General features: G+C 42.6%; 1 protein-coding gene across 1 annotated transcript; it reads left to right on the top strand.

Annotated features, from left to right (window-relative positions):
* Positions 1-6,832: 6,832 nt before the first annotated feature.
* On the top strand, positions 6,833-19,397 carry LOC120054352 (interferon-induced protein with tetratricopeptide repeats 2-like). The gene is made up of 3 exons (XM_039001761.1): positions 6,833-6,877; positions 17,738-17,821; positions 18,051-19,397. Exons 1-3 carry the CDS (start codon positions 6,833-6,835, stop codon positions 19,395-19,397), a joined length of 1,476 nt encoding a protein of 491 aa, XP_038857689.1.
* Positions 19,398-20,238: the final 841 nt, after the last annotated feature.

Raw genomic sequence — 20,238 nt, 5'->3', positions numbered from 1 at the left:
GGGGGAAAGTTACAGTCTGATGGTAGGGGGGGGGGGGGGGAGTTACAGTCTGATGGTAGCGGGGGAAAGTGACAGCCTGATGGTAGCGGGGGAAAGTGACAGCCTGATGGTAGTGGGGAAAGTTACAGTCTGATGGTAGCGGGGAAGGATACAGTCTGATGGTGGGGGGGGGGGAGTTACAGTCTGATGGTAGGGGGGGGAAGTTACAGTCTGATGGTAGGGGGGGGGGAAGTTACAGTCTGATGGTAGGGGGGGAAAGTTACAGCCTGATGGTAGGGGGGGAAAGTTACAGCCTGATGGTAGGGGGGGAAAGTTACAGTCTGATGGTAGGGGGGGAAAGTTACAGTCTTATGGTAGGGGGAGAAAGTTAGTCTGATGGTAGGGGGAGAAAGTTACAGTCTGATGGTAGGGGGGGGGGGGGAGTTACAGTCTTTAATACAGTCCGCTCAAACTATACGACAGATGTCATCGTTTTAACTAGACCCCGTTGCAATCAGTGCAGACTCATCACGCTCTGACGTAAGACAATGGGCTATATGATTGACCCTGTGCAAGTAGTGAAGAGGGCCTTACGTGGAATAGCCGTTCATGTTGAGCCTGATGATGCCAAAGCGGTAGCAGCAGGACACGTCAAGGATGATAAACTCTACCTTTCCTCTGCTCTAGCATACACATCCACATGTCCCAGTCCCAAAGATAGAAACACCCAGGTTTTCATTTCACAATGAAAATAGACTGATAGAAACACACACCTTCTCAGACATGGGCCATTTGGCCTCCAGATCATCCTTGTCGAGGCTCTTCTTCAGCATCCAGCCAAGCCCTGACATACTCTCCACTCTGTAGAGCAGGGCGAAGTCCTCCACTGTGTGTTCATAACCCTGTTATAACACACACACTACATAAGCACACTCTCCACTCTGTAGAGCAGGGAGAGGTCCTCTGCTGTGTTTTGATAACCCTGCACAGCAGAATTACAACAGATACTACACATTACATAAGAACATCATTTCCACACATTACAGCAACGAAGGGAAAGCTTTTAAGGGTGTAGAGGTGTTAAAGTGAGAGGTGGAGACAGGACACGGACTGACCTGGTCATTCCAGACTGAGATGCAGCTCAGGCTGTCATCCTCGTTCAGTAGATCAGGTCTGGCTCAGGAAACTGGACAACATCAACAATATTAAACATGATGCCACCAGGAGAACAGCATCAGTTCACCAACAATACTTGGATAGCTTCATTTCATGTTGGAAATCTTTAAAGCCAATTCAAGACTACTCTACTATAATACATTCCATTCCTGTATGGTGATAGTTGAACTTGGCTTTCTACCTCTACAAGTTCTTGCTGGTCTTTCTCTGTGTGTATACAGCTTTGATTTATCTGATTCCTAGTTAATTGGCTAAATGATCAAGATGGCGCCGACAGAGAGTGCTGCCTCACTTCTAGTCCTTAGGAAATTTTGCTACAAGCATTTCGCTACACTTGCAATAACATCTGCTAACCATGTGTATGTGACCAATAACATTTGATTTGATTTATTAAATGTAATTTCAAAAGGGCATGTTCGCGAGGGTAAACAAGCATTGGATTCAATCGGCCCAATCCTCCAAATGTTTCTAAAGCATTTGCAGTCATTAGTTTATAGAGGACAGAGTGCACACCTGTTCAACAGTAAATATATTGAAGGCTTGGGGCACACAATGGAGAATGAGTGTCCCAGTGAGTTACAACAGCAGGAAGCATGTGGATCTGCTGCCCCCTTCTGGTCATTAATGGTAACATTCATCCTAAAGCACATGCCCGGCTACATTCAACTCATTGACGAGCTTCCAATGATCTTTGCTCTGAGATTGAAGAAATAGTCATTTTGAGGGCGTATTCTAGATATAGTGGTACCCCTCTATATGTTGTATAGTTAAAGCTTCCATCAAGCTAAAACTATAGACATACCTGAAGAAATCTATGGAGATATCCAGGACTTCTTCCAGGACTAGAGCAAAGTTGGCATCCTGCAAATCAACCACATAACAACCACATAACCAGGTGGAGGTGGACGGGAAGATGAAAATAGTCACTGGGTGTAGGTTGAAGGTTGCAGTCAGACTGGCTTCGTAGTGCTGAGAGAGGAGAGAGAGGTGGTAGTGAGTGGGTTTAGCGATGCCAAAACACTGTGTGCATTACAACACAACATTGCCATTGATTGTGTCATTGGTTGGTGTCTGACAGGAGTTCATGTTATATGAACCAGTCTTTATGATATTGCTGCTTTGCTGAAACGGTCCATCTCATAGATAAAATAAGTGATTTCTAGTTGACTGTTTCAGCTGGTCCGTGTCTCTGATGGCGGCTGCTCGGAGGGTGAGGAGTGTGTTGGCTGACAGACACCTCACCTGTGATACTCTGGTATTCTTGATGCTGATGGGAGTGTGTTGGCTGACAGACACCTCACCTGTGATACTCTGGTATTCTTGATGCTGATGGGGAGGTGTTGGCTGACAGACACCTCACCTGTGATACTCTGGTATTCTTGATGCTGATGGGAGTGTGTTGGCTGACAGACACCTCACCTGTGATACTCTGGTATTCTTGATGCTGATGGGAGTGTGTTGGCTGACAGACACCTCACCTGTGATACTCTGGTATTCTTGATGCTGATGGGGAGTGTGTTGGCTGACAGACACCTCACCTGTGATACTCTGGTATTCTTGATGCTGATGGGGAGTGTGTTGGCTGACAGACACCTCACCTGTGATAATCTGGTATTCTTGATGCTGATGGGAGTGTGTTGAACCCCCTTCAGTCCAAACAGCTCCAACACATCCATGGGCTCCTGTACACACACAAACAACTAAAGGGTAGCTAAATACAGAAGTCCATACTTAGTGGTGCCGTCCACTGCCACACAGACCTTGGAGCAGCTGAAGTACACCTTGATGTCCAGGAGCTTCCTACCGCTTGCCAGCGTGCACAGGGTCTCGTCTGAAAGGGAGCAGAGGGGAGGTCAGCCATTTTGAATTATGGAAACTTGTTTTATAAGTTGACTAAGACTGTGCATAATATTGTTCAGCAGTATGATTTTCATATGTCATCAACTTCTTAAGGCTAATGCTAGTGAGGAACAACTTTTTATATACGGAATAATGGAAATGTGTGAAACAAATGGTGGAAGAATGTTCAAGACTCAACATACTCCTGTACTGGCTCTCCCTTGTTAGCGTCTTGTGTCTAATATGAGTTTGATATTCACAAGGACTGTGACCAGAATAAAATAGAACCGCTCCAGCCTGCACAGAAGTAAAAGACAAGAAGTTGTTCTCAAAATTATCTCAAATGTAGCCTAACCAAAGGTGACAGTGAATACTCACCTGGAGGCCTCAGCAGATGACTCTCTTGTTAGTTAGGTTGTATTTCCAGGTTAGGTAGAGGCTCCTTTGTTGGCTGGAAAGAACGGTTTCGCTCGAGGATTGGGTGTCCAGGTGTCCATCTCTGGCTGTGGCATGAGACTGCAACCCCTCACCTCCTCCTTACACCGAGCGCGTTACGACAACGCATGTACCTACACAGCCTCCAGTGCAAGCTGATAACCAGAAAGTAGATAGAGCAGAAGTTGAAGAATGCCATAGCTAATTACCTAGTTTGTGTACTGCTAGTTAAATGGTTAGCGCGATCCAGAATCCTTGGGATGTGCCTACCCTACCATACCCCTTCACTAACCATGCAGGGACATCACAAGGAGCCCGGATAGTATGGACCCTAGCTAAACATAACTAGCTCATGATTATGTGAGGCACTTATTTTGCACATTTTTGCTTTCAATAACAAACGTTATTATTGGCTAGTAGTAATAGTTAACACACCAATAAAGTGAACAGATGCAAGATCAAAGAAAAGCAGCACTGCAGGTTCATCACACCCATAGATATTTACCGTCAGCTACCTAACACGCTACTTAAGTTAGCTAGCTTCACTCATTGCCACCTGGTTGAAGGATGTACACTACCGTTCAAAAGTTTGGGGTCACTTAGATATTTCCATTTTTTTGTCCATTAAAATAACATCAAATTGATCAGAAATACAGTGTAGACATTGTTAATGATGTAAATGACTATTGTAGCTGGAAACAGCTGATTTTTAATGGAATATCTAGATAGGCGTACAAAGGCCCATTATCAGCAACCATCACTCCTGTGTTCCAATGGCACATTGTGTTAGCTAATCCAAGTTTATCATTTTAAAAGGCTAATTGATCATTAGAAAACCCTTTTGCAATTATGTTAGCACAGCTGAAAACTGTTGTCCTGATTAAAGAAGCAATAAAACTGGCCTTCTTTAGACTAGTTGAGTATCTGGAGCATCAGCATTTGTGGGTTCGATTACAGGCTCAAAATGGCCATAAACAAAGAACTTTCTTCCAAAACTCGTCAGTCGATTCTTGTTCTGAGAAATGAAGGCTACTCCATGCGAGAAATTGCCAAGAAACTGAAGATCTCGTACAGCGCTGTGTGCTACTCCCTTCACAGAACAGCGCAAACTGTCTCTAACCAGAATAGAAAGAAGAGTGGGAGGCCCCGGTGCACAACTGAGCAAGAGAACAAGTACATTAGCGTGTCTAGTTTGAAAAACAGATGCTTCGCAAATCCTCAACTAGCAGCTTCATTAAATAGTACCCGCAAAACACCAGTCTCAACGTCAACAGTGAAGAGGCGACTCCGGGATGCTGGCCTTCTAGGCAGAGTTCCAAAGAAAAAAAGACATTTCTCAGACTGGCCAATAAAATATTAAGATGGGCAAAAGAACACTGGACAGAGGAACTCTACCTAGAAGAATGGAACGTCGTTTGGGTCTTAAAGCATGTCGTCAAATCGCAATCTTTTTATTGCTACGTGTGTAAAGTTAACAGATGCAGGCGCTAAATTAACGCCTAAGCGTGCAAATGTGCTTGCAGGCGGTTCAACATGTGCTAAATAAACAGCTGCAAGCGGTCTTGCACACGTCAAGTTAACGCCTGCAGCTGCTAAATATACACCTACACACGCTAACTTCACACGTTCCTTAATATGCTAATTTTACTAGCCAATTTCCCTAGCTTCTCCTTTCAACCAGATTTCACAGTATGAAGGAACATCCTTTTCCACTGCAAGCAGGGTTTGAACCTTTACAAGGTAACGGTTTTGTCTGAAATTTGTTGTTACTGATTCGTAAAGTTTATCAGCTAGTTTACAGTGGAAGGATCTGTTTCTCATCACTGGCTATAACATTTAGCTAACATTAATCTAGCACCAGGATCAGCAGTGCTTAGCATAAGCTAAGTCAGATATTTTGCTAGCTAATTTAGCTAACGTCGGTAGCCTACGACCCCGGCCATATTATATCATATAGTTTAGTTGGCCTCAAACTTTGCCCGGTCATACTGCTAGCCGCAGGGAACGGCACCGTCTTGTGTTTTATTAAAAGCCCTGCTGAAAAAAACATAACTATAACAGCCACAGAAACACATTGGACTGTGTTAATACTATCAAGGTAAATTAACTTACATACTAGCAAAATTGTTGCTTGCATGCAGGGCCAGGCATACATGGATTAGACAACGGAGATACTCAAAATCCTGGTAGTTTTCGATTTTTTAACTATTGTATTTATTTTGATTTATCATTGATTGAAGGAAGACAAGCTACCTAAATGTGACCTATCGGCTATTACTGAAGCATGACATGTTTTTGAGTTACGTTTTTAGCCCAAAGCCTTGTATTTAAGCAAAACTTAAGGTATGCAACTTCTTCAGCCTGACTAGCTTTCATTTAAATACTAGCGTTAGCCGCGCTAGCTCGTAATTAGCGTGAAGACAAAAGCTCACATAAAGCAAATTTGGCTAACATCCTTTGCTAACATCTAAGGTTATGTCAGTTTTCGAACAGAGTAGACTAATGTGCATGTTCACTTTTTGGAATATATTCCATCAAAGCTTATTGGGGTAAAATAACTTCAGGCATATACCCAGTACTGCTTCAAAGGAATATGGTTCCAATTCCTTCCGCTTTATTTTCACACAATTGTCTTGCAGAAGGGATCCATGAAGAGGAGCTTGGAGTGGACAAGGGGGAGGCTGATAAAGCAGCAGAGAAGACCTGATTCATCAAGTATCAATACATTTTGGTGATTCTCACCTGGTTGGCATGCATGCACAACACGACAAGGTATGCAACAATCAATCAAATATTCAATGTTATTAAAACTTGTATCCCAATTTAGTCAAGCAACGTTTGTCAGTTGTGTTAATGTTATGAACTACAAACAATCTATGGTTCTTGGAGTCAATGAATCAATTGAAAGTGACTACAGTTAGACATTTTAAAACTGTGCCAGTAAAGATGAAAGTAATCTGCTCTTATGGGTCGGTTTACATTTTTTCAGACACTTCAATCTGACTCTTAATGTTTGACGTCAGGCAAAACGTCTTCAGCCACGGAGAGCCGCTGGATGGCATTTGACTGCAGTGTCTGTGTACCAGGAAAGGACGTTAGAAGTTAGGTCCCCATGATATCGAAGCTTCTTACCGTCTCCACTGCAGCCCAGTCAATATAGATGTTTTTTTTTTTTAATTGAACAATAGATTGTGCTACACTATGTACAACTCCAGTTTGCCTATTGTCCTAACAAATGTCAATTATACATTTTTACATACGTCAGAGTGCTTTTTCTTTTATAGCTGTGTTCAACACCATCCTTACCCACAAACTGGTTAGCAGGCTCTGGCTGTAAATCCTGTAATAAATTCAATTTTTACATTATAAGAATGTGTATCCCAAGAATGGACCCGACACTACCATGGTACACCATGAGTACATGAAGGAGCTGTGGGACCTGACAATGGTGATAGGACAAGTCTCAGCATAAGCAAAACAAAGTGGTCAAGTATCACCATCTATTCTCCCATCTACTGTACATTGACATGGAGATGATCAGCAGCTTCCAGTTCCTGGGCACCCTGATATCCTTTTCTGTCCTCAGTTACTTCACTCAAAGTCCCACTTGTGCTTCTCCACTACCCTCAAACTTGCTGCACCACGACCTGTGTACCAACTACAGTGTCTTATTGCCATAACATGTAAATATTTACTGTAACATAGTCCCATGTCTTAACTACTTAGCATAATGCTCAGTTTACCCACTAAGAAATCATACATTTCTTTAAATAAAGCTGCATTATGTATTACTGTGTCCAATTGATTCTGGTTGGTTGTAATGTTTTTGAAAACTTTCACTGCACAATCTTATTTTGCTGATGGACAATCCTGTCGGAAACTTTCATAATATCAATAATTTTGGGACACATCAATTAACATTGGCTGCAGTATTCCCAATTTACCAGGTGGTCATGCAATAAACGTTTTGGATAATTCCCCTTAAATTAATTATTTAAATCAAATCCAATTGTATTTGTCACATGTGCCAAATACAATAGGTGTAGTAGACCTTACAGTGAAATGCTTACTTACAAGCCAGTTACAAAAAAACTTTTTTTTTTAAAGTAAATAAAGAGCATCAGTAAAATAACAATAGCGAGGCTATATACAGGGGATACCGGTACAGAGAATGTGCGGGGGCACTGGTTAGTCGAGTTAATATATACGTGTAGGTAGAGATATTAAAGTGACTATGCATCGATAGAGTAGCAGCAATTAGTCTAGGTAGCCATTTGATTAGATGTTCACTAGTCTTATGGCTTGGGGGTAGAATCTGTTTAGAAGCCTCTTGGACCTAGACTTGGTGCTCCGGTACCACTTGCCGTGCGGTTGCAGAGAACTGTAGGTGTGGCTCCACTGGCTAGCAGTGCTGAAGCCCCCGAAGTGAAAATGACAACAAACAGTAAATAAAGGACACATTACATACAAAAATCAAATGTCTTACTCAAGTCATATACAGTGGGGCAAAAAAATATTTAGTCAGCCACCAATTGTGCAAGTTCTCCCACTTAAAAAGATGAGAGAGGCCTGTAATTTTCATCATAGGTACACTTCAACTATGACAGACAAAATGAGGGGGGAAAATTCAGAAAATCACATTGTAGGATTTTTAATGAATTTATTTGCAAGGAATAAGCCTCAAGGAATGGTGGAAGGGAGGCCACAGGAAGTGGTATAGGTGGAGGGGGGCCACAAGAAGTGGTGCAGAAGATGGGGTGCCACAGGAATAGGTGCCGCCACAAGTGTAACCTCATTTGTAGAAGTAGTCTGTAAAAGGTCATTTAAAGGCTTATACATTTCTTTTCCCCCTCTCTTTTTACCCCTTTTTTCTCCCCAATTTCTTGGTATCCAATTGGTGGTAGTTACAGTCTTGTCTCATCGCTGCAACTCACGTACGGGAGAGGCGAAGGTCGAGAGCCATGCGTCCTCCGAAACACAACCCAACCAAGTCGCACTGCTTCTTGACACAACGCACATCCAACCCGGAAGCCAGTCGCACCAATGTGTCAGAGGAAACACCTTACACCTGGCGACCTGGTCAGCGTGCACTGCGCCCGGCCCGCCACAGGAGTCGCTAGTGCGCGATGAGACAAGGATATCCCTGCCGGCCAAACCCTCCCTAACCCGGACGACGCTGGGCCAATTGTGCGTCGCCCCATGGACCTCCCGGTCGCGGCCGGCTGCGACAGAGCCTGGGCTCGAACCCAGAATCTCTGGTGCGCCACCCGGGAGGCCAAAGGCTTATACATTTCAAAAACATGGAGAAAGCAATAACGCTGTCAAACAATGTGATTGCGTTCTGAAAATGATTTACAGAAGAAAAATGTAGCCGCATGCATCACTCACTATAGAATGGAATCCATGTGTAGGTCAAGAAGACCTTAAGGATGCATGTAGCTCTATTTTTTTAAATCATATTTTCAATATGTATTACATTCAACATGCAGACGGTGTTGTTTCCTCCTCCCTGGTCCGTCCTAACTCTGGAGGGAACACCATATCTGGAGACAGCATTCATGAAGCAATCCATTACAGTACTGCTGCGATTGTTGCTGGAAGCACGGAGAAACACAACGAGGCGGCTGTACTAATCAATGCCACCATGTATGACTATCCTCCACCTAAATCAGAAAACACAGCACTGGTTGATACAAAAGCTGAACACATGAAATATACAAACATCTCCATCCTCCTTTACCACTTAGATGCTGCATCATGTTCCTGCAGTATATAACAAAGCAGCAGACCAGATATTAAATTACCATCCAAAATGTGGAACAATGTTAATGAATCAAGTTAATGAGTCAAGAGGACAGACTCTCCTGTCACTTAGGCACAAATACTTTGTTCCAACCGTTTTTGCCTCAGTATGACCTCAATATAAGCATGTTTGTTAATTTCATGATGCAGATATTCTATCGATCACAGAAGTAGCAGAAACACAATAAAACAATTACTATCCACATGATTGACATATTTGACCATTGCTTGCTAAACTGAACTGTTAGTTGTTGATGAACAATTTGAGATGTACAACTTCTCACCAGTGATATAGATAATTGTGTCAATCACAAAGATACATCTACCTTATCATTTTGTGGTTTCCATCAAGGTACCATAACGAGTTTGGTACAGCAACACGGTATGACCTATGTAGCCTCTGCAACATGGCTCTGAGGGCAGTCGCCCTCGGGTTAACACGAATCATGCTATCCAACATTGATCAGCCTCCCCCTAGCCCAGTCTCCTCTGCATGGTCTCCATTCTGCAAGACGACAGTTTTGTGAAAATGCGATTCCTGTTAAAACAGTGCCATAGTACTAACGTTAACGTTCCTGGTTCTGAAGTTGTTCATTTCTGCATCATAGACTTAGATGAAATATTAAAATTTCAAAGGGTATTCAAACGTAATATCTGTGCTGTTGGAAAGCTGGTATGTTGTACATATTAGCAACGTTTTTACAGGGTTGTCTTAGGTCAAAGGAGCTTTATTATGTGAGTTTTGTAAATGTTTTCATGCTAATCGCGAGCTAGCGCGGCTAAGGCTAGGTGGCATTGCAATTATATCTAGCCAGCCTAAAAATACATGAAAATACAAAGAATGCCTTAAAATACAAAAACATGTTTCACGTCAGTACTCCTCGACAATAAATCACCTTTATGTAGCTAGCAGGGCTGTAAAAATGTTACAAGACTGCGGCGATTGCCGGGGTGTGCAGATCAACTTTATGATTAATAATAGTATTTAAAAATAATCAACCTTGTTAATGTGGACTCAAGGGCATCAAGTGCAGGATTATCGGAGAGCAGAAGCCGAGTGCAGTCATTTAGGGTCTGTTTGCAGCGGATAAGGAAGTTTCTTCTCGCCATCTTCAATTGTGGTGTTGTTGCATCAAACTGACTGTACACTGATTATTGAAACCTGGTTGAAAGGAGGAGCTAGGGAAATTGGCTAGTAAAACTAGCATATTAAGGAACGCGTTAAATTAGCGTGTGTAGGTGTATATTTAGCAGCTGTAGGCGCTAACTTGACGTGTGCAGGACCGCTTGCAGCCGTTTATTTAGCACATGTTGAACCGCCTGCAAGCACATTTGCACGCGCCTATTTGACGCGCGTAGGCGTTAATTTAGCGCGTGAAGACGTTAATTTAACTCATGCACTCGTTAATTTAGGCCTGCACCTGTTTACTCTACACACGTAGCATTAAAAAGATCGCGTTTTGACCACGTGCTTTAAGACCCAAACGGCGTTCCATAACAGGATGGTAGTTCTCCAGAAACAGGGTTGGAGAGCCCTGGTGTAACTAACCTGTAAGGCCACCGAAACACGCACGTTGTTTGTTGACTAGGGTAAACAGTCTAGGACACGGATTTCCCATGGAATAATCAAGTTGTATTTTATTTGGATGAACAGACAGTGCACCCCAGTACTGACCCGCCACACACAACACCTTCCCAAAAACTCTCTCAGCATGCCTCCTGCATCCTCACATTCAGCAACTCATTTGCATAACATTGTGTGATGTGTAAAACATTACATTACCCCCTTCTTAAATTGAACTGTGTTTAATAAACCTGTGTAACGGATGTGAAATGGCTAGCTAGTTAGCGGTGGTGCGCGCTAATAGCCTTTCAATCGGTGACGTCACTTGCTCTGAGACCTTGAAGTAGTGGTTCCCTTTGCTCTGCAAGGGCTGCGGCTTTTGTGGAGCGATGGGTAACGATGCTTCGTGGGTGACTGTTGTTGATGTGTGCAGAGGGTCCCTGGTTCGCGCCCGGGTCGGGGCGAGGGGACGTTATACTGTTATACTGTTACACCTGGACAAACACACACAAAATACCCTCTGAGAAGTGTACAGTAACCAAACACATTTAGACTGCATTGACCGTGTCCAACACAAAACCCTCTTGCCAAACAGGTCTCCTGATAATTCTTTGGGGTCTACCCCCATGACCCATGCGATTTTCTGCTGCAGTTGACTCAGGTGCTTGACCCATCTCAAATAACACACTTTCTCTTGCAGGTGCACAGGGCAACTCAGTGTTCATGTCCGTTTGCGTGGTATGAGTCTCCGTGTCTTTGACTGAGCTTTCAGTCCTGACAGTGTCCAGTTTTCGTTCCACTGAGACATTAACATCCCTTGGAGCCCCCATTCTCACAATGTCCCCCACCTTTCTCCTAAAGGGTAACCTAGACAACATTGGTTGCTTTTTCCTCAGAGTACCCTGTTTCCTTGAGGGGTAGTATTTATGACTAGGCACAAATGAGTCAGTGCACAACTCAGTCTTTTGTCCCTTGCCAGTGACCTCATGCTCTGAAACAACCCCAAAGTAAAGTTTGAGCCTGTTGTAGTGTACCACGGCATGATAACGTGCCTTACACTGTAATACTTCATACAACACCTCTGACAGTTTCTTTTGCAATTTTGAAAGGACCCTTGAATTTCTTTCTCAGTTTGGGTGACAACCCCTATTTCCTCTGGTAGTCTCTAAGCCATACGTATTCATTTTCCTCATACCTATGGGGTGTCACCGTTAGATCACAGTATTGCTTTTGTTTACCTGTGGCTTTTAAGTGATTTCTCTTTACAGCTTCCCTTACAGTGCTTAAATATCCTTGCACGTTTTGCACATACTGAGAAACATACTTTTCCCCTTAATTTTGTTGTGATCCCATAACCACATCAACCGGTAAAGTCATTTCAGCACCGAACAGCACCCTGTATGGTGTGAACCCCATGGAAGATTGAACACTACTCCTGTATGACATCATCTCATATGGGAGTATCTCATCCCAATTTCTTTGATTGTCATCAACAAAAAGTGACAGCATGTTGATCAGAGTTCTGTTCCTTCTTTCCAATAAACTATCTGCTTGTGGGTGGTACGGAGTGGTTCGTGTTTTGTTAATTTGTAAAAGATGGCACATCTCTCTAAAAAGAGAAGATAAAAAATTTCACCCCTGGTCGCTATGGATAGAGCGAGGAACGCTTAGCTTCAACACAAATTCTTCTACCGGTTTCCTGGCCACTATTACTGCTTCCTGATTGGGCATGGCATATGCCTCTGACCACCTAGTAAAGTCATCTGACACTACCATAATGTGTTTGTTACCTCGTCCTGTCTCTGTAAACGGACCCATTAAGTCTACAGCTATCCTCTCAAAAGGGCGGCCTGTGACAGACCTTGTCATGGGCGCTCTGGGCGCTGGACCCTGTAACTTGTATGCAGCACACGCCACACAGCCCTTACACCACTGTTTTATGGCTCTCTGCCAGTGATGTAAAGTACTTAAGTAAGAATACTTTAAAGTACTACTTAAGTAGTTTTTGGGGTATCTGTACTTTACTAATTATATTTTTGACTACTTTTACTTCACTACATTCCTAAAGAAGATAATTTACTTTTTACTCCATACATTTTCCCTGACATCCAAAAGTACTCGTTACATTTTTAATACTTAGCAGGACAGGAAAATGGTCCAATTCACACACTAATTCCTGGTCATCCCTACTGACTCACTAAACACACATGCTTCGTTTGTAAGTGTTGGAATGTGCCCCTGGCTATCCGTAAATTAAAAAACAAGAAAATAGTCCCGTCTGGTTTGCTTACTGTCCCTCAGGTTGTTTGAAGATCCTCAGCCACCTCAGTGAACTGTGATCAGATCTCAGTAGAAATGTCCTCCCCAGCAAAAAGTGTCGGAGATGTTTAAGAAACACTACCACAGCAAGAAGCTCCTTCTTGGTAGTTGAATACTTCCTCTCCTGTTTTGACAGTGGCCGACTGGCATACGCTACTACTCTCTCTACCCTCGTGTTTCTGAGAGAGGACTGCCCCTATGCCTGTGTCACATGCGTCAGTATCCATTATGAAATCTAGATTTGGGTCTGGGAAAGCCAGTATGGGGCATGTGGTAAGCTTGGACTTTAATTCATTAAAGGCCACTTCACACGCTGCGTTCCACTCAAACATTTTCCCCTTATCTGTCAATCTGTACAAAGGCTCCGCCATAGGTATAAAATCTGGTATGAACCTCAAGTATGACGACAGGCCTAAAAAGCTTATTGCCTCTGTCAGTGACTTGAGGGTGGACCATGACCTGACTGTCTCTGTTTTCAAGGGGTCAGTGGACACTCCCTCAGCCGAGATGATGTGTCCCAGGTAGCTCACCTGTGACCTGACCAAATGGCACGTAGATGACTTCACCTTAAGTCCTGCCTACTCCAATCTGCTGAAAACCTAGTCTAAACACTTCACATGTTCCTGGAATGTGCTGGGCATGGACAAGTTAAACATGTTGTGCCCCTGTCTTTGGCAAAGTGGGCACTTATCATCAAGTCAAAATCAAATGTTATTGGTCGCATACACATATTTAGCAGATGTTATTGCCGGTGTAGCGAAATGCTTGTGTTCCTAGCTCTCACAGTGCATTGATATCTAACAATACATAACAATACATTTTATTGGCAGATAAAGGGTTTTTATCAAAATCAATCATTTTGGCACAGGAAAACACAGAATCCTACTAATTACTACACATGCTTAACTATGTCACTTTTGTTTTGAGCCGACTTCGCCATGGGCTTTGAACTGACCTAGCTAACATTAGCCAAAATAAATTGGAATTCGTAACATATCATAGCTTTTAGCAAATTCGGAATGTTACACGCCTCGGACTGAGACGTAGTCAGCAGATTATAAACCTCTAAAACAGGGGAAATGATGAGACTGGAAATAAGGTGTCTGGTTCATGGACAGCTTCACTCAAAATAAGGAATTAGCGCCACGGTCAAAGTACATCATCAACCAGAGCTGCCAAATATCGCAGTCTCCCCCTTGTGGTGACACTTGGTATAAATGACTTCCAATGTAACGTCTGGAAGACATATATTCTTAAACAGTATATTTAGTTAGAAAAATAAGGTGCGCATCTCTTAAATAAAAGAAAGTGAAAATAACACCAAACTGTGACCATACATATGTGTGTGTCACAGTAACATATTGTACAAATTGCGATTCATAACATATTGTACGAAATGGATGATGGACATCCACACATGAATACATACTATATAGAACGTAACATATCATACTAATTGGAGTGTTCCGGGTTTACATTTGCTATGTTACGTCTACCCCTGATTCCAGGTTGAGGGGAATGGAAGCTTGTTGCGTGCAACAGGGAGGGCCAATTGAATGCAAGGTTCACAAAAAATGTAAATCATAAAATCATTTCTAGCCTTTACATCTATGGGTAACAGGGTTCAAATCAATCTAACTTTATTGGTCGTGTACACAGATTTGCAGGTGTTATAGCACATGCAGCGAAATGCTTGTGTTACTAGCTCCAACAGTGCAGTAGAATGCCCGTCCGTCCGTCCAGCATCACTACTCTGGACGGTTCTGACTTAGAATATGTGGACAACTAAAAATACCCAGGTGTCTGGTTAGACTGTAAACTCTCCTTCCAGACTCACATTAAGCATCTCCAATCCAAAATTTAGAGTCGGCTTCCTATTTCGCAACAAGGCATCCTTCGCGCATGCTGCCAAACATACCCTTGTAAAACTGACTATCCTACCGATCCTTGACTTCGGCAGTCATTTACAAAATGGCCTCCAGCGCTCTACTCAGCAAATTGGATGCAGTCTATCACAGTGCCATCCGTTTTGTCACCAAAGCCCCATATACTACCCACCACTGCGACCTGTATGTCCTCGTTGGCTGGCCTTCGCTTCATATTCGTCGCCAAACCTACTGGCTCCAGGTCATCTATATGTCTTTGCTAGGTAAAGCCCCGCCTTATCTCAGCTCACTGGTCACCATAGCAGCACCCACCCGTAGCACGCGTTCCAGCAGGTATATTTCACTGGTCATCCCCAAAGCCAATTCCTCCTTTGGCCGCCTTTCCTTACAGTTCTCTGCTGCCAATGACTGGAACGAACTGCAAATATCACTGAAGCTGGAGATTCATATCTCCCTCACTAACTTTAAGCACCAGCTGTCAGAGCAGCTCACAGATCACTGCACCTGTACATAGCCCATCTGTAAATAGCCAATAGCCATCCAACTACCTCATCCCCATACTGTTATTTATTTTGCTCCTTTGCACCACAGTATCTCTACTTGCACATTCATCTACTGCACATCTATCACTCCAATATTTAATTGCTATATTGTAATTATTTCACCACTACGGCCTATTTATTGCCTTACCTCCCTTATCCTACCTCATTTGCACACACTGTATATAGACTTTTTCTATTGTATTATTGACTGTATGTTTGTTTATTCCATGTGTAACTCTGTGTTGTTGTTTGTGTCACAGTGCTTTGCTTTATCTTGGCCAGGTCGCAGTTGTAAATGAGAACTTGTTCTCAGCTAGCCTAGCTGGTTAAATAATGTCTTGTTACTAGTTCCAACAGGGCAGTAGAATGTCTTGTGTTATTAGCTCCAACAGTGCAGTAGAATGTCTTGCAAATACAATACAAATACACAAAAAATCTATTAATATACTGTATATTTTGTCCAGCTACATACTTAATATCAAAGATCAAAGCTGAATGTTAAAACAGGGCAATTACTGTATGTCATATTGGCCAGTAAGTACAACTGTATACTGAAGTAAGTGCATAGTTTACCATTTGAAACAATATACAGTACCAGTCAAAAGTTTGGACACACCTACTCATTCAAGGGTTTTTCTTGAATTAGACATCAAAACTATTAAATAAAACATATGGAATCATGTAGTAACCAAAAAAGTGTTAAACAAATCAAAATATATTTTAGATTCTTCAAAGTAGTCACCCTTTTCCTTGATGACAGCTTTGCACACGCTTGGCATTCTCTCAACCAGCTTCAGGAGGTACTCACCTGGAATGCTTGAAGGAGTTCCCACATATGCTGAGCAGTTGTTGGCTGCATTTCCTTCACTCTGCGGTTCAACTCATGCCAAACCTTCTCAATTGGGTTGAGGTCGGGTGATTGTGGAGGCCAGGTCATCTGATGTAGCACTCCATCACTCTCCTTATTGGTCAAATAGCCCTTACACAGCCTGGAAGTGTGTTGGGTCATTGTCCTGTTGAAAAACAAATGATAGTCCCACTAAGCGCAAACCAGATGGGATGGCATATCGCTGCAGAATGCTGTGGTAGCCATGCTGGTTAAGTATGCCTTGAATTCTAAATAAATCACTGACAGTGTCACCAGCAAACCACCCCCACACCACCTCGTCCATGCTTCACGGTGGGAACCACACAGGCGGAAATCCTCCGTTCACCTACTCTGCATCTCACAAAGACACAGCGGTTGGAACCAAAAATCTCAAATTTGGACTCATCAGACCAAAGGACAGATTTCCACCGGTCTAATGTCTATTGCTCGTGTTTCTTGGACGAAGCAAGTCTCTTCTTGTTATTGATGTCCTTTAGTAGTGGTTTCTTTGCAGCAATTCGACCATGAAGGCCTGATTCACACAGTCTCCTCTGAACAGTTGATGTTGAGATGTGTCTGTTACTTGAACTCTGTGAAGCATTTATTTGGCCTGCAATCTGAGGTGCAGTTAACTCTAATGAACTTTTCCTGTGCAGCAGAGGTAACTCTGGGTCTTCCTTTGCTGTGGCAGTCCTCATGAGAGCCAGTTTCCTCATAGCGCTTGATGGTTTTTGCGACTGCACTTGAAGAAACTTTTAAAAGTTCTTGAAATTTCCCGCATTGACTGACCTTCATGTCTTAAAGTAATGATGGACTGTCCTTTCTCTTTGCTTATTTGAGCTGTTCTTGCCATAATATGGACTTGGTGTTTTACCCCTTCCTTGTCACAACACAACCGATCGGCTCAAACGCATTAAGGAGGAAAGAAATTCCACAAATGAACTTTTAACAAGGCACACCTATTAATGGAAATGCATTCCAGGTGAAGCTGGTTGAGAGAATGCCAAGCATGTGCAAAGCTTTCATCAAGGCAAAGGGTGGCTACTTTGAAGAATATAAAATATATTTTGATTTGTTTAAGACGTTTTTGGTTACTACATGATTCCATGTGTTATTTTATAGTTTTAATGTCTTCACTCTTATTCTGCAATGTAGAAAATAGAAAAAATATAAGAAAAACCCTTGAATGAGTAGGTGTGTCCAAACTTTTGACTGGTACTGTATATACTACAGTTCATTCTCTTTGTAGGAAATTACATGAGAGCGATGTCTAGGGCAGTCACCTATACATGTAGGTAAAAGCCTTCAATATGTGTGTTTCTGTTAGCTGAAATGGAAAGCAGAGTCCAAGCATTACGTGGAGGTGAACATTGGTTTTATGGCACCCAACCCACTGCGCTGCAAGATAACGGTAAGGACATGGATATAAAGCCAGGGTGTTTACTCACTTGTCCAGGAAACTCAAGACAGACACAATAAATCATACTCCTGCTCAACTATGAAGTAAGTACTCCTTAAATAAAGAAAATCAACAAAAAACTGCAGATTCAATAGAACTCAATGTTAACTAACTCAAATTAGATTAGGGATGGACTTGTATCACATTAACTTTTGATGCAGTTTGAATAGTTTTAAATCAGTTTCCTGTTCCAACCCTTGTCTTAACCAGCCCTGCTCAGACCGCCCTGAAGACTAAACTGGAAGAGCTGGAGTGTCACTTCACCTGGGGACTGGAAGTCAGCAGGTCCAAGCTCCTCATTCACAGAGATCACCTGGAGGACATTGGCAGTGACGAGGGCTTTCCATGGCTGGGTCAGATGTACAACTTGTGGGCTTACATACACCACACCCTGGACTCCACTGACACAGCCCTGCAGTGCCTCAGTAAGGCAGAGGAGGCCTTTCACCTAAACAGTCCTTCAGACACGATGGGTCCTTGGCAGCTGGTCCACTATGGGAACCTAGCCTGGGTGCACTATCACCTGGATAACCAGGCGGAGAGCCAGCGGTGCTTGACAAAGGTTGAGGGACTGCTACGAGATTACCCCTCGCCTTCCCAGGGAGAACTGCACCCTGAGGTGTGTGTTGAAAAAGCCTGGACCCTTATGAAGTTTGACCAGGACAAAAGACTGAAAGCAATAGATTACTTTCAAATGGCTATTGGGATGGAACCTGAGAGAAAGGAGTGGCAATCGAGCCATGCCTTGGCCTTAGAATCAGTATATTTTCATCCAAACACCCAACAGAAGGAGTCTGAGGTTCTAGAGGAGCTGAGACTTGCCAAGGAACACGATCCAGACAACTTGTATGTAGCAAGTATCTATCTGTTAAGACTTGGCCGGAGTGGCCAGGTGAGAAGGGAGGAAGCGCAACAGCTAGCGCAGCAAATTTTAAAGAAGCCTGTCAGTTGCTACAGTGGTCTTAGACCCTTACTTCAGTTTTACAGAACATATTTATCACACAATGAAGCTATTGACCTAGCAGACGAGGCTCTGGAAAGACATCCAAATGTGCGCTACCTGAAAAAACAGCTAGCGACTTCCTACAAATGGAAAATATTTTCAAAGGAGGACAGTCCGAGGAGGCAGAGCATGTGCGACAGAGCCATCAGTCTCTATACAGATCTGATCTCACTCTATCCAGAGACATCACTAAAGGTCCAACTGGAGCTTGCAAGCATCTACGCAGAATCAGACATTGACAGGACAGAAATGGCCAATCAGATCTATGAGAATTTATTCTCCAGCGAGCAGGATCCATACGAGTTGCAGATGCTCTACTTCCATTACGCTACATACAACAACTTCCACATCCAGGATCGCAATGCATCAATTGATTATCACAAGAAGGCAGCAGAAATACCAAATCCTAACAAATACGGTAAAAAGAGTTTCAACATCTTGAGGAAGATTGAACAACGGGGAAGAAATCAAAGATGTGCAGAAATCTGGGAATTTCTCAAAAACCTTTCTTCTCACAATGAATAAGAGCAAGGAGGAGAATTAACCAATCAAAGAGGTTAACCAAATTGAGGGTCCCATATTGTACATACAATGTATTTTCTTTTTATGCTCTTTGGGCTCTTTAGACCAGGTTGGTGCTAAACAAATTGTGCTAAATGTTTTTTGTTGTTGTTGAAAGCGGCATGCAAATAAAACTATTGTTTTAATTATTTTCCTGTTTTTAGACTAAAAGAATTCCTCGTGCCCATAACACTTATTTTTGTAATATTTCCAATGGGGGCAAAATAAGTTCTTTATTTGTATAAGTGTGGCAAACACTTTCAGTGTGTAAATCATAGCATTCCCACATTCAGACGAGGACAACATACGCATTGAGAGACATCCAAATCAAATGCAACTATTTTCACACTTATTCTGTAAAGATGAGGCACATCACATTACCCATTGTTTTTACAACAGCTCTCAAGGGTCTTGTTAAAACATACCAAATTAGGATTAACAACCATTATTACCATGGTCCCAGACCTGCTTGGACTGACAATCCATACAACAAGGAGACTGTGCAGACATGACATCCTCAGTCTTCATGTTCAAAACATTGAGCAAAGGTCTCTGCTGGTGCATTGGGTTGTTGACAGCTGCCTATGAGCTGCAGATTTAAGAAATACAATTCAGATTTATTCTTTCTGTAACATAGTCTGAAAATATCAAAAAATGCAATCAGTTTCTAAAATGAAATACAAACACCAGGGGTTCCATACAGACGTAAAACCTTTGAACACATTTAACATCCAATTAAAAAAATATCCCATATTCAATGGATTGTAGTTGAATTGAATTCTACCATTGACAAAGAGTAGGGTTT

Source organism: Salvelinus namaycush, chromosome 10 (assembly GCF_016432855.1).
Source record: "Salvelinus namaycush isolate Seneca chromosome 10, SaNama_1.0, whole genome shotgun sequence".
NCBI lineage: Eukaryota > Metazoa > Chordata > Actinopteri > Salmoniformes > Salmonidae > Salvelinus > Salvelinus namaycush.
This window is presented reverse-complemented; position numbering and strand designations above follow the sequence as displayed.

What these genes read in the sequence shown, in the direction of transcription:
- LOC120054352 (XM_039001761.1), top strand. Translation starts at nt 6,833, where the DNA reads ATGGTACACCATGAGTACATGAAGGAGCTGTGGGACCTGACAATG. An exon ending in AGCTGTGGGACCTGACAATG is followed by an intron (nt 6,878 to 17,737) that starts GTGATAGGACAA and finishes TGTTTCTGTTAG; the next exon opens with CTGAAATGGAAAGCAGAGTC. An exon ending in CACTGCGCTGCAAGATAACG is followed by an intron (nt 17,822 to 18,050) that starts GTAAGGACATGG and finishes GTTTTAAATCAG; the next exon opens with TTTCCTGTTCCAACCCTTGT.